Here is a 15,724-nt window from a genome sequence, read left to right as displayed (position 1 = left end):
CAATGCAACCTACTCGTTAAGAAGGGCTATTTCCAGCAGAGACTTTTAAATGATAAATACTTCTCAAAAGAATGATGTCTTAAATACGTTATTCATTTAAAATAGATTAAAGAAAGGTACGATGGTCTTTGATTGACACTTTTAACAATATCAATGCGAGCAATTCCCATATTTCAGACGTTTAACTCGATACATGATAACGAAATGAAAATTTAACAGAATTCAATCACTTTTAGTATTTCCCAAATCCCGACTTCTATTAATGGCGCTTCTTTCACCCACAGCTTTCCCTTCAAGCATTTCGATGGATATTTCCCGATGATCGTTGTCCGCTGGGGACATGAACATGTGGAAACCTCTCTCGTTCTCTTTTGTTCAGATGGATGAAATGAAGATCCCCCCAAGTTGTCAGGTCCCGAAGTGCCATTTTTCACTGGGCCCCTCTCATCCTGGAAAGAGAAATACCAAGAGTCCTAAGCTCTTCCAGGCATAACTTTGTTTTTTTTTCCTTCATATTATTTGGATTTCTCACCAGGGTTTTGTTTCTGTGAGAGAAAAGCAGCTGCGAGAAGCAATGAATGAATTGCTCAACACGGGGCAAATAGGTAGAATGGAATAGAAACATTTCTCCAGCCATAAACAAGGAGGCCTGAAACTTCTCCACGAGAGGTTTAATAAAATATTCGAGCTCATATTGAACTGTGGAGATGATAATATTATCCTCGATTTAAATATGTTTTGAATATTCAACCATTATCATTATTGAAAAAATGATACGCAATTGATTATCGATCCCTAATAGTTTTCAGGCCGACACAAGCTCCTCGACATCAGAAGATGGGAATTATGGATGTCAACATACTCTTGTTAAATTCTATATTACAAATCTATTGTCATAAAGAGCAGTGCGAAGGAATGAGTCTCTCCGATGGAAATCTATCCTTTCCGAGTCAGAGGCTAAGAGCAAGGAGACGGCTTCATGAATGGAAGTGATGGAATAAATCATTTGAAACGCCCTAATGATATGTTAACGATTTCATAGATTAATAGTCCAATCCTTTGGGTAAACTGCCCTTTGTCTATTTAGCTGCCTCTTCTCGAAACTAGTAGAAGACTTCGGGTTTGTTTTCAAGTGAGGGACTTGCAGACATTGCTAAATGTTGCAGTTGGACTGTCTGTTTGGGTTGAAGGTCTCACTGTGAAGATGGTCAGTCGATACAGTCGTTTGTGGAAATGTCTGAAAGCCAGTCTTTCGGAAAGATCCAGTCCGATTACGATTAACCCTTTCGGTGAATTCGACGGGTTTGAGAAGCTCAGAGACTCGGACAAGGATCAAGTAGCATCAATCCAGTTCTCTTCTGAGCCCACATCATCCAAAGAAAGGAATTATTTGGTTAAGAACATTCATGGACACTAAAACTTGCCCCATCTCTCTACAATCACGGAGCATTGCTTTGATTTTATGGAACAGCCACTGTCGTTCGTCGAGAGACTGGGTCGCCGCTCTCCCTCCGGCTGCAACTTGGCATTCGAGGTGGCAAAGACAACGTGACCCCGAAACACGGCAAAAGTTTCAATGAAGGATGCAAAATAGTAACTCTGCCATAACGCCCGAATACCCAGTAAAATTCAGCTCCGCGAATTAAATATTCAAATGAGTGTTAAACTCACCATAAAACTTTCTGTCTGACGATATTGATTTATGAGAGGGCGAAAGACAGGGGCTGTATTTTACCATGACAAACGCATTTGAAAACGAAAGCTTTTGATTATTCACATCTTTTACCTTCTTGCTGTTGCAGCAGACGCCACCGGTTGCACCGCACAATTGAGAGAAGAATAAACAATTTTGTGGAAGAAGGTCGGAAGGCAGAATGTAAATTCGTGTCTGTGCAACCAGTTGGCGCTGTTTAATTGAGATGGACCCACATCTACAAGGCGAATATAGCCTGAATGACAAATTTGCCTATGAATTTACTGAGTTGGATCTTCAAATCAGACGCTAAAAGGGGTTAGAAAAGTAATTAATCACATCACACTCTTAACATTCCGAAATCCATTCAGGTAACACAATTATGAAGTTTCATGCGATTCCACGGAGCGACCGAATGCAAAAAAGGAGAAAATGATTGTAAATTTATTCATCATGTTTTTACTATGAATCTTGCAGGGAATAGTTTCTTGAGGGGTGGCTTTAGTCATTTTTGGTTTATTAGATATTTAATTCCTTGCTTCGGGAAAACAATGGATGCTGATGCATTATAACTGAATATATTTATTTCAGTGTGAATTTCAGGAAACTAATGCAGCTCAACAAATGACTTTTCGGACGACATTAAAAGTCAACCATAAAATTCCACGTTTGTAAAGAACAACGAGTTTGTCTCTTATCTCCTGATTATAAACCCACCCAAGCTTTTAAAGCCATCTTCACGAGTATGAAAAGCTGACATACAGTACTGCTAGTTCATGGCTTTAACTTGGTCCGCTGAGATGAGAGGCTTGGGTTTTCTGTACTCCTGTTTTCATGAATCGTCTGGCGATCTGTAAACGCATAAAAAAGTAGAAACAAATGATCATCCGACACACTTTGAAGATAGGAAATGATTACTGAAGGCAGCTCGCATCAGGTACAAATTATACACCATAAAACAGTATGTACAGTATTTTGAAATAAATCGCAATCAGACGTATTTTCAATACATTTGACACGATCATAACATTTAAGTTAGAAACATCAAGAGAATCAGGCAAAGTTCAGATAGCTTCCTGAATACAGGGAAGCCCATGGATGCTCCAGAAGACATTTGAGAAACTAAAAGTTCATGATATAGGAAGTTAGATGTGGATTAAAAAAAGTCGGCTGGCTAACAGGAAACGAGGGATAAAGATAGTTTTTTTTTCTTCTGGTTGACTAGAAGTAATGAGTGTTGCTGAGGGGATCTCAACTCTTCACAATTTGGATGTAGGCATCAAAGAAGCAGTTGCAAAATTTGCAGCTGACACTATTGAGGAAAGTAAGTTGTGAAGACAATAAAGGAATCTTGATAGGTTAAATTATCAGGAAAATGAAATATAATGAAGGAAATATAAATTTGTCAATCTTGTTCAAAAAAACCCATGATGTTAATGGTAAGATAGCAGAAGTCTGAGACGCAGAGACCTTGTGCATGACCTACAAAAGCCAAGTATTCAGGAAAAACAAGTAACTAGGAAAGCCAAACAAATTTATCAATAATTGCAAAGAAAACTGAATATAAAGTATGGAAAATTATAAAGGCACTACATAAATTGTAAAACTGAAATAAAATCAGAAATGCAGCAAATACTTAGCAGTATCAGGCTACAAAAGTAATGAGTTCATGCTTGAGACCACATCTTGGTTCCCTCCTTTAATAAAGAATGTACATGTGTCAGAGGCAGTTTGAAACTGGTTTTGTAGACTGATATCTGATAATGCGTGGCTGTCTTTTGAGGAGCGGATTGACAGGTGAAGTTTGTATTTACTGGATGCTGAAGAGTGAGAAGTGAATTGATATCCTGAGGTGACTTGAGAGAGTGGAGATTGAGGGGGAATGGGGGCACTGTTTTAAAATATGGAGTTGTTCATTGAAAACACAGATGATTCCAAAAAAATCTATAAGGCCTGAAAGTCTTTGGACTTCTTTCCTCAAAAGTCCTTTGTTTTTTTTTAAATACAGAGGTGCTTAGCTGAAAATAAAAGAAATTGCAAATGTCAGAAATCTAAAATTAAAAAAGATGAAAAAGGTGAAAATACTCAGTACACCAGGCCTCCTCTCTGGAAAGCAAAACAGAGCTAATGTTTCAGGTGAAAGACCTTTCATTAGAATAAGAATCTTGAGGGTGGCTCTTATTATGCAAGGGGGTGAAACGTTACTGAAGGTAGATGAGAAAGAAGAGTTGAAATTATAATAAGAAGAGCCATGATTTGTTTTTTTTAAGAGATATAACTTGTGCTGCCCCAAATACACCCTTTAACCTACAAATCCTGTATGTTTTTTTAAGAGGGCAGGAAGAAACTGGAGCACCTGGAGGAAACTTAGCAGGCAGGGGGAGAATGTACAATGATCTTATAAAATGGTAGAGGAAGCGTGACAGGCTAAATCACTTACTCCTGGTCTGAATTTGTATGTTTATATTAAGTAAAAATTGAAAAGACTGAAATATACAACATGACAATCAGCATTTATTTGTGTGGAAAGAATTGTTATGAAGCCTGAAGTGGTTGAGTAAATATTTGCAAATATGTTACCAGAATTAGTCGGGTTGAGTTCTAAGGACAGACCAGACAGGCGGGTTCATTTTATTCTGGAGCCTAGGAGGCTGAGGGGTGACCTTAAGGAGGCATATCAAATCATGAGAAAGACAGATAGGTGAATGGGAGTTCACCAGGAGTGAAGGGCTTAAATTTCAAGGTGAGGCTGCTTAGGCTGGCTCTTTGTTCTCTGGAGCATGGGGTCTGAGAGGTGACCTTATAAAAATCAAGAGGGGTACAGATAAGGTGAAGAGTCACATAACTTTCCTAAGGTAGGGTAATCAAAAACCAGGGGGTATCGTTGAAAGTGAAAAAGAAAATATTTAAAAGAAACCTGAAGGGTTATTTCTGCACACAGAGGGTAGTGTGTATATGAAATGAGCTGCCAGAGGAAGCTAGAGAGGCAGATACAATCGAGATGGTACTGAATAGGAAAAGTTTGGAAAGAAATGGGGAAAATGCAGGCCAATGGGTCATTCAGATGGACAGCTTGGTCAGCGCAGATGGATTGGGCCAAAGGGCCTATTTCCATACTGTATACCTCTATGACTTGATTACTTTACCAACTTCCCTCCACAGATACTCCTTGCACTCTTTGTGTTTCTGTTTTTATCAGATTACCAGCAATCAGTTTCTTGTTGTTAAATAATACAGCAAATTTCTTTAAGATGCAGGTTCAATATGTGATTTACCAAATAAAAAACAACCATTGACCATACTTAAAACCTGCACAGTTACTTCCTCGAGGTGGGATATGGTTACAAACCTTGCCACAATAGCCAAGAAAACGTGACATTTTCTGTTCTGTCCACAAGAAGACAGTTAAAGTGAACCAACATTACTTTCTAAAATTCCCTTTTATTTGATTTAACCAGTTTTAGATTCAGCACATCAAAAACAGAAAACAATTGGCACATTCCTGAAAATTGGACAACAGAGATGTTACAGTTACTCGCACGGTGAAGCCGAACATCAGCATGTGTCTTTAGTGCTCTGAGGAGATAATATAATGTCAAGGTCTCCTCTGTTCAATAAACAGGTGTCCATGCAAATTACTTTCTCAAAATTAGAATGCTGGAAGAAAGTTAATTAAACATTTCAAAGGGATCACTGAAGTCTCTTCTAAATTTAAAGGACTGTGTAGCAAAATAGCAAATCCTTTTTGTGCTGCGGATTTAAATTCAGTTCAAACTTCAAGTAAGTAATCTTGGTTACCCACAAATAGAGCATTAGTACAATATGAAAGCATATCAGATCAATCTAAAATCTGCAATATGCTACTAAGCCTATTGTTGAAGGTGTTGAAGGAATATTATTCCGATTGTTGCTGGAAGTATTGTTATAGGCTGAGTTGGTACAATTGACCTTTGAGGGTTTTTTTAAATGTTATCCCAAAATTGGCTGAAATACACCTTGAGCACCCTTTTAATCATAAGGGATGTGGTTCAAGGTGACTGGCAAGCTTTATATCCCACCTCTGGGAACTGGTTATTTGGCCCAATGATTTTATTTGCTAAAACCTATATTGAGCACTGTTTATTTATAAGAATATGGTTCAAGATGACTGCCCATCATTGAAACTTTTGCTTTAAAATGGTTAACAGTCAAAAAAGAGAAAAGTAATTTGGTCCAGGATGAAGGGAACTTCCTCATCTTGGATTACACAGGATGTGTTTTTAAGTGAACTAGCCTTATTGTTCATGGTTAACAAGATGAATATGTTATTTAAAGGAAAATAGACTTTTCTTTTTTCTCATATCCATTTTAAAGATGCTCAAAATGCATTGTAGTAATGAAGTAGTTTTGATATTTAGTCATTGTTACAATATGGGAAACACAATGACTGCTGTTGGCACAGAAAGATCTGACAACCATCACATGATAATGCTCTGATTTGGTTTTGACTAATGCTAAATGAGATATAATAGAGGTCGAAAACTTCTCAGTTAAAAATTAGGTATCAAAACCTTAGAGCCATGGTATAATGTCTCATCTGCAAATGGACCTTCAAAGCTACAGCAATTCCTCAGTATTACACGAGCTACATTTTGGTATGCACTTAAGTCTGTGGAATAAGACTTGAATCCAGGACCCTTTGACTTGGATCAAATGAACCACAGATGAGACCTCTTGAAGAATATTTTCCCCCAAAATTACACAATAAGCAATTCATTAATCCTTTTAGCTAAACTAGGTATCTCACAGCCATTGTACTGAACAGGTCTGAACAGGAAGTGAAATTAAAACATTTTATGAGTTAAACTGTAAAGGCTATTGCTCAGAGGTTAGAAATGATGGAGCTTGGTTAAAAGCCACTTTGTAAGTGTAACTGTGTGTTAACTAGCTTCGAAATAATTTAATAAGTTGTATTAATTTTTGTAATTGGTGTATCAATCTTTATTGCCATTGAAAAGCTACATATACAATAAGCATAGGTATCTGGTTCAGTTTTTAATAAATTAAGCCATTCAGCTAGGAAAACAGATACTACTAAACCCCAGACCTAAATTTGTAATGCACATAACAAATATTTTATTCACCGCAGTGCCTAGCTTGGATTAGATATAGCTCCCTCACTCTTCATCAGAAAATTGTAGGCTGAAAGCCAGTTCCAAGTTCTGAGCTCATTAGACTGAGAGTTCAGTGCAGCAAAGTAGGATGCTGGAGGATGCTGCCTTGAAAATTACCCAGCCATTTTATTCAAACATTAAATAATCCATTAGTGAGCAACTATACATCTCTCACTCAATACTGTCAATCTAATTGATATCTTCTCTTCTTATTTCTGGAAATGTTTTGTACAACCTACATACTAACTCTGCCTCCAACATAACAAGGTATTCCAAATGAACATCTTCATGATGTGAATATGATATGTAAGTAAAATAACTCTCTTAATAACTGGTGTAATGGGTTGAACCTTCAAGAGTGCCACACTTCACAAGCAACCCGATGAAAACCTGACTTGAAGAAAACGATGAGTTATCTACAAATTCTGTGTTCTCATTCTTTTTTTTCCTTTGGCTTGTCTTCGTGGATGAAGATTTATGGAGGGGTAATGTCCACGTCAGCTGCAGGCTCGTTTGTGGCTGACAAGTCCGATGCGGGACAGGCAGACACGGTTGCAGCGGTTGCAAGGGAAAATTGGTTGGTTGGGTTTTTCCTCCTTTGTCTTTTGTCAGTGAGGTGGGCTCTGCAGTCTGCTTCAAAGGAGGTTGCTGCCCGCCGAACTGTGAGGCGCCAAGATGCACGGTTTGAGGCGAGATCAGCCCACTGGCGGTGGTCAATGGGGCAGGCACCAAGAGATTTCTTTAGGCAGTCCTTGTACCTCTTCTTTGGTGCACCTCTGTCACGGTGGCCAGTGGAGAGCTCGGCATATAACACGATCTTGGGAAGGCGATGGTCCTCCATTCTGGAGACGTAACCTACCCAGCGCAGTTGGATCTTCAGCAGCGTGGATTCAATGCTGTCGGCCTCTGCCATCTCGAGTACTTCGATGTTAGGGATGAAGTCGCTCCAATGAATGCTGAGGATGGAGCGGAGACAACGTTGGTGGAAGCGTTCTAGGAGCCGTAGGTGATGCCGGTAGAGGACCCTTGATTCAGAGCTGAACAGGAGTGTGGGTATGACAACGGCTCTGTATACGCTAATCTTTGTGAGGTTTTTCAGTTGGTTGTTTTTCCAGACTCTTTTGTGTAGTCTTCCAAAGGCTCTATTTGCCTTTCATAGTTCTCATACTATGAAAGTAAAGAACACAAATCAGCAACATTAAACTAGTTCTAATCATATAACAATCAAAAGACTGTAATAATGGAGAATGCTTAATGTTTTTCACCCTGACTTATATAAAGAAAATGTTAACTCATTAATGTTCAGGGATAAACATTTATCTTAGATTTGAGCATTAGTTATGAAAGTATATAGAGTGAAAATTGTTTTCTCAAATGTTATATTCTATCAAAATGATTTCATATACAGTTGAATGATGAAGTATGGGGAAAAAAGACAGAAAGTCAAAGAATGGTGTAAAATATTCTTAAATGGTATTTTACTGAAAGCAAAAACAGGAAATTTCCTGATGTAAATATCATGAATGGTCTTATTAAAGCCAACAACCATAGTTGATTTTCAAAAACATAGCAAGTCAGATGGGGATGTGTAGATCAATGGGAATATCTTGAATAGGGCAAGTCCAAATAGCTGAGTGGGAGTAGTTAGTGGTGTAATGTGTTGTAGATGGCGAAGCCCTGGGACAGACCTAATCACCCAGACTAGACAAATAGAATAATAAACATTAAGAAAAATTAAACCAACAACTGTGATGAGTGGTGTGCCAGGCATTGGTGCTGGAACCATTGTTGTTTGTCATCTATATCAATGATCTGGAATGCAATGTGGTAAATTGGATCTGCAAGTTTGCAGATGACACTACGATTGGAGGCATTGTGGACAGCGAAGGTTTTCAAAGCTTGCACTAGGATCTAGATCAGCTGGAAAAGGGAAAAAATGGCAGATGGAATTTAATGCAGACAAGTGTGTGGCAGAACAGAGGGATCTGAGAATACACATATATAATTCCCTGAAAGTGATGTCACAGTTGGATAGAGTGGTAAAGAGAGCTTTTGGTATAAAGGCCTTCATAAATCAAAGTATTCAGTAGAGGAGTTAGGATGTTATGGTAAAGTTGTATAAGAGGCCAAATTTGGAGTGTTGTGTGCAGTTTTGGCCATTAACTATAGGAAAAATATCAATAGGATTGAAAGAGTGCAGAGAAGGTTTACTAGGATATTGCCCGGACTCCTGGAACTGAGTTACAGGAAAAGGATAAACAGGCTCGGATTTTATTTCCTGGAGCATAGAAAAATAAGGGTGATTTTATGGAAGTATTTAAAATTATGAGGGGTATAGATAGAATAAATCCAAGTAGGGTATTTTCACTGAGGTTAGGTGAGATACAAACCAGAGGCCATGGGTTAAGGTTGAAACAGCAAAGATTTAGGGGGAACATTAGGGGGAATGTCTTTACATAGAGAGTGGTGGAATGTGCTGCCTTGTAGATAGGCTTTTTTCCACTGGGGGTAGGTGAGATACAAACCAGAGGACAAGTGAAAGAGGAAAGGTTTAGGGGGAACATGAGGGGCAACTTCTTCACGGGTGGTGGGAGTGTGGAATGCGCTGCCAGCTGAAGTGGTGAATGCGAGCTTAATTTTAGCATCTAAGAAGAATTTGGACAGGTACATGGATGGTAGAAGTATTGAGGGCTATGGACTGGGTGCAGGTCAGTGGGACTAGGCAGAATAATAATTTGGCACAGACTAGAAGGGCCGAAGATCCTGTTTTTTGTAGTGTAATGTTCTATGGTTCTTTTCTCAGTAAGCCACACTGCATCTGTTGGAAGTAGAAGATAGCCAACATTTCAGGTCTGAGTCCTTTGTCAAACTATGAGCAAAAAGCAGGTAGTGTCTGAATGAGAAGGTTGGGGGAGGACTTGGAGATAATCCCTTTGAATCAACTTCCTTGCACTTAAAACAAACCATTCTCTCTTTCCCTGTTCTAATGAAGGAATCAAAAACATCAACTGTTTATTATTCTACAAATGCTGTCTGATCCATTTCCCGCATTTTCTGATTTTGTTTTAGCTTGTTCCAGGACTTGCAAATTTTTGATTTTCAATCATAGTTGTTTTACAGTGACTGCACCAAAATACTATCCACTTTGTTTTATCAATACAAATGAAAGCAGCATTATTGTCCATGACTGATTTGTGCATGTGGTAGGATCTTCTCGTCTTGGCCAAGGAAGACAGTCTGAAATAATAAAATATTCATTTAAAAAATGGAGCCTGCTGACAGAAAAACGTTCGAACGTAAAAAACCGCACTTTCTTAAGCAGCTGAAAATCAAAGTTCATTTTTCCACAAGAAAGGCCATAACCCAATGACAATGTTAATGTTTTGCTCTGGATAAACTGGAAATGTTAATATTTTCCAATTTGTACATTCTCCTACACCTTTGCTTTATTAAAAAAAATTGAGATTCCTTCAGTAAGCTACCAATTTCAAACTTTAAAGTTGAGAAAGAAAAATAAATGACTCAGAGAGGGATTCAATTGGAATATAATTTTAGCTTTTGTTCCTTTCAGCATAATAAAAATTAAATAACTTCGTCTTCTATAAATCTCGGACTTTTCATTTGCTGGTGTTATCTCTGGGGAGTTACATAATCTTGTGAGCCAACTTCCTAGAGGGGTTATTGCTAATTTTGAGTTTTTTGTATTTCATTGCTTTGTCAAAATGAGATTATTTGCCATGAAACTAAATACTTCATAGATCTGGAGAATATTTTTATCACCGACATGATAGTTTTTGAACATTGTAAAATAATTAAGTTAATTCATAAATAGTGAACAAATGCAACAATCCACACAGGAACCTTTTTATTTGGAACAGATTTACACTTCCTTATATTTGACAAGCATTAGAATCTCTGTATTCGAGTATTACATTCTGTGTTTAATGTTTTTGGGATTTTCAGTGATAACATAACTTATTGGCTTTTTACAATGGTGCAATTTTGTGAACTCGTTCACATTACAACACAGGGACACAAATCTTACCATCCCCAATCGTTTTTTGTTGATCAAATGAGAGCAGGAACTCCCATTTGGGAGGGGCAACATGACATTTCACTTGACAATTCTAAAAAAGGTCACAGACCTTGCACAGACCCAAAGGCAGTGGGTGGGAGAACTTAACTAAAGCGTGTAACCAGCTTAAACTGCAGGTTAGCCCTTCTGCGAGCACTGGGATTGGCAATCTTACAACATGCTTCTCGTGGAACTACAGAAACAAAACAAATAGGTAAAATTTGTTTACAAGCAAACTTCAAGGTTACTATGCTAGTTTGTATATAATTAGCCTTGCTGGCTAACAATCATTTTCTTTTAAAAAAACCCACTATTTTTAAAGCTGTAATCTGTAAAGAAACAAGTAGCTTGCCCTAGAAATGACCTAGGGGTTTCAGATTCTTGGAACACATCATTATTTCCATTGTGATGTTTGATTAATTGTGACTGATAAATTGAAGTGAATCAAGATTTTGTCCTTATTGTCCAACACGTTAAATAGAATAATTTAGGTTGCAAAATAGGGAAAGGTTAAGCAAAACTGCAGCATTAAAGAATTAACCCATACAATTTGTAAATCTATGTAAATTTAAGTTAGCCATAGATTTAATGAAATTATACAAATGGTTTTAAAGGATTTGTTCTCTCCTACAATGTTATGATTTCTACAAGCTACCAAAATCTTTAGTTATATTCTAATTATGACATAACCTCTAAAAAATGGATACAGTACTGCCACTGATATCTATCTTTAGAATTTCAATGGTTTAAGCAAAAGATTCAAAAAGGACTATCTAATTTAAACAAATTCAGTACCATTCAGCTCCACCTCAAAAAGTAAAGCCAGTAGCAAAAGTTGTGTAAATCTGTCAATCTTCTGCATGTCCCATTAAGTGACAAAACTCCATTCTGCTTCAGTGTTTGCAATGAACATAAGCAAATCCTGATAGAAGTGTTTTGTGTGTGATTTTTTTGGGGGGGAGGGGTGGGGTGAGGTGTTGAAATGATAAACGATGTCACTGAAAGCTGCACAATGCTCCAAATTCACAATGGCACTGCGCATGCATAAAATCAAAATGGCTTCTCAGAAATCCATTATTCCTCCTGTACAATAGGCTTGAAACTGTTTTACAAGCACTCCCAGTGTTTTTATTCATACAGACCCCAAATAACATCCCACAATTTTATGTGCTTTTACAACCGAAACATCATATTCGGCTGAAAACTGTAGCGTTCAACATAGTTCACATGCAGCTTCTACTCAATTAAAACAAATGCAGACATAAAAAGTGTAAAGTCACACAGAATTGCATAATCAACACGTATTATACTCTTCAAATAAACTGTCAGCTCATATGTAGCTTTAAATGAATTATATTAGTAGGATCATTTTGAAGTAATTATATCATCCATCCAAGATAAATGTAATTTAAAGAGCATCAATTTATTTTAATGTTTCAAAATCAGAATTTGGAATAGCAAATAATCAGTCCCTGAGATAAAGTGCCTATATTTATTAATAATATAGAAAGACATTGTTTGAGCAATCCATTGACTTTATCTCAGTTTGAATTTATCTGGAACCAATCTAAAGCCTCACAATTTTAATCATTTCTTAGAGTTTGCAGTTCTTATATCTTGCACATGATTCAAATCATTCTCTATGAAATGTTAACCTGAAAACAGGTTGAAGTTTGACTTTATATTACAAGCAGTCACATATATTTCAGGTTATTGATTTCATCAGTTTTCTGGCTGTAGATGTGATGAATTGATACTTTAGGAAATCCTGACGCAAATATTTGTGTAAAGTATCATCTATACTAAGCTAAGAAAATTATTATTTAAGAAATTCTTAAATAGTTTTCAGAAAGTTCTAACCTTCTTGATTAGATACTAATATCAATCTATGTTACAATTGTTTGACATACTTCAGTTCTGATGGAGATCTGACAATCCCTTGCATTATTCTATTTGATTAGCTGGAAAGTACATTGTTCTGTCACTCTCTGCATTGTAATATTCTTTCAATTTGTCATTCCCCTGCTTCTGTTCTCTCTCTTTTCTTTAGCTTTTTTCTCCCTCTCTGCTTTTCTGTCAACTTCTATTCTTTCTTTTCTCTTCTGTCAGAGCTGATGCTTATCATGGAGAGAATTCAATAGTTGTCAGGTGCAATTGAGGGAGGAATTTAGGAAAAAGATGGCCTTGCTAATATTGAATATGCTCACTCCTCTTCCCTCCTTTGTTATCATCTTCTCTCCTGCCAAGTTCACACTGCAACAACAGTCTATATGTGCAGACTCTTTTTAGTTTGGTAATTTTTGATTTAATACTTCACTGTGAACCACTTCAATAACAATGTCTGCAAACATTCGTCATTAAAATATACACACTGACATTCTGTGCAGCCTCTTGACTCTGCTTTGTCCAGGTTTCTCTTCCCTAATCTTCCACTCACTCTCTTGAACATTGTTCACTCTGCTCATCTGATGCTGAAACCCCTTTGGTCCTAAATCCTCATTATTTAAAGACATCAAATTGCTAGAAACTTTGTATCAGTTGTGAGAAGCCTGAATCTATGTCCAATTGGAACAAACTATATACCTGACAAAAACACTTCTGGAGAAAATTACTTTGCTTCTAAATACAACAAATGCTCATTGAAACAAAAGATACAATTGGCACACATGAGATAAAAGCAGGAAAAAGTTAATTCTTGGTTGCTAGCACCAAAGTACATGCCACAAATGTGATTCTAAAAATATCAGTTGCACTCTATATCTTAACTTTATGTCCATAGATCCACTGATTACAATGGGTCTGAGTGAGTGGAGGAGAACAGTCTGCAGTTAAAACTTACATATAGACATTGGCTGAAGACAAATTTTTCCCTATAGCTATTTCTCCCTCTCACACACACCCATGTCCACAAACACACACACACATAAATAAACTCAGTTTTTAAATGTAAATGTATATAATCTCATGTCAAAATAAATGTGAGTACAATTGAGCTGGAACTGTAAGAAACTGGTATTCAGCTGATGGTAATGCATTCTGGTTGAAAATATCTGATCTAAACTTTTGCTTTCAGGGCAGGGGAGGCCTGGAAAACTTTAATTTGGGCAAAGTCATTCTATGAATATATTTGATTTAGAACATGGAACATTTCTACAGGTGTATTGAGGAAAGTATTCTGACTGGTGACATTATTTTTTGGTATGGAGGTGCCAATGCATAGGACAATAAAAGGCTCCTGTAAACTCAGCTAGCGATATCATGGGCATTAATCTTCACTCTATTAAGGACATCTACAAGAGACGGTGTCTCAAGAAATGTCCGTCACCATCCAGGCCTTGCCCTCTTCTCACTGCTACCATCAGGAACGAGGTATACGAGCCTGAAGACGTACAGTCAACATTACAAAACCAGATTCTTCCCCTCAGCCATCAGATTTCTGAATGGACAATGAACCTATAGACACTACCTCAATTTTTTCTCTTTTTTGCACTAATTATTGACTTTTAAATATTTTATTTACGTAACTATAATTTAGAGCCATTTTGTATCTGTAATGTCCAATACAGTTGCCACAAAACAACAAATTTCATGACACATATTCATGACGATAAACCTGATTCTGGCATAGAACATTAGAGCACAGTATAGGCCCTTTGGCCCTGATGTTGTGTCAACCTATATAAACCTACTCAACAAACTAAACCTTTCCCATCTCAAACCAATAATCCTCAAATTTTCCTGCATCCATGTGGCTGCCTAAGAGTCTTTTAAATGTCCCCATTGTACCAGCCTCCACCACCACCACCCTTGGCAAGGCATTCCAGGCACCCACAAATCACTGTGTAAAAAAAACCTTACACCTGACATCTCCCCTAAACCTTCCTCCCCTCACCTAATAGAGATGCCCTCTGGTGTTTGCTTCTCTCGACCTGGGAAAAAGATGCTGGATCTCCACCCTATCTACGCCTCTCACAATCATGTATGAAGTTCCCTCTCATCCTTGTTTGCTCCAAAGAGAAAAGCCCTAGCTCTGTTAACCTTGCCTCACAAGACATGTTCTCCATTCCAGGTAACATCCTGATTAATCTCCTCTGCGCCCTCTCAATAGCTTCCACATCTTTGAGGGGATGAGAAAAGATTTGGAGGGTGTGGACTGGGATAAATTATTTTCAGGGAATAATGTAGCTGATAAATGGAGGATATTCAAAGGAGAAGTTCTGAGAGCGCAGAATCAGTATGTCCCCGTGAAGATTAAAGGAAAGGTTATAAATTGTAGGGAGCCTTGGTTTTTAAAAGACATTGGGAACTTGGTTCAGAAGACGAGGGATGTGGACAACAGGTATAAACAGCAGGGAAGGGATGAACTGCTTGAAGAATATAAGGAGTGTAAAAAAAATCTTAAGAAGAAAATTAGAATGGTGAAAAGGAGATATGAAGCTGCTTTGGCAAGAAAAGTAAAACTAAATCCAAAGGGTTTCTATAGGTACATTAAAAGTAAAAGAATAGTGAAGGATAAAATTGGATCATTTGAAGATAAGGGAGGTAGGCTCTGTGAGAAGCCAGAGGAGATGGGTGAAATTTTAAATGATTTTTTTCTTCAGTATTCACCAAGGAAAAGAATATTGAGCCAGATGAAGTGAAGAAATATGGTAGAGAGCTCATGGATAATATAACAATTAATAAGGAGGTAGTGTTGGCTCTATTGAAAAAAGATCAAGGTGGATAAATCTCCAGGTCCTGACAAAATATTTTCTAGGACCTTGAGGGAGGTTAGTGAACAAATAGTGGGGGCATTGACAGAAA

The 15,724-nt window shown here is 37.5% G+C and overlaps 1 protein-coding gene across 5 annotated transcripts in view; it reads right to left on the bottom strand.

Moving 5' to 3' along the window:
- Nucleotides 1–2,228: 2,228 nt before the first annotated feature.
- LOC138751799 (uncharacterized protein C10orf67, mitochondrial-like) overlaps nucleotides 2,229–15,724 on the bottom strand; it is a 207,618-nt gene continuing 194,122 nt past the window's right edge. For 2 of the 5 annotated variants that reach the window (XM_069914606.1, XM_069914608.1), the window contains one exon: nucleotides 10,752–11,114. In XM_069914606.1, coding sequence (XP_069770707.1) covers nucleotides 11,093–11,114 — 22 coding nt within the window. In that variant the 3' untranslated portion in view covers nucleotides 10,752–11,092. Of the gene's footprint in view, nucleotides 2,545–10,751; nucleotides 11,115–15,724 lie in introns of those variants that run through there. The other 3 variants (XM_069914604.1, XM_069914607.1, XM_069914605.1) reach the window with 2 other exon arrangements.

The sequence above is a fragment of the Narcine bancroftii genome, chromosome 1 (assembly GCF_036971445.1).
Source record: "Narcine bancroftii isolate sNarBan1 chromosome 1, sNarBan1.hap1, whole genome shotgun sequence".
Taxonomy (NCBI): domain Eukaryota; kingdom Metazoa; phylum Chordata; class Chondrichthyes; order Torpediniformes; family Narcinidae; genus Narcine; species Narcine bancroftii.
Note: the sequence above shows the minus strand (reverse complement) of the source record. Positions and strands in the feature narration are given on the sequence as shown.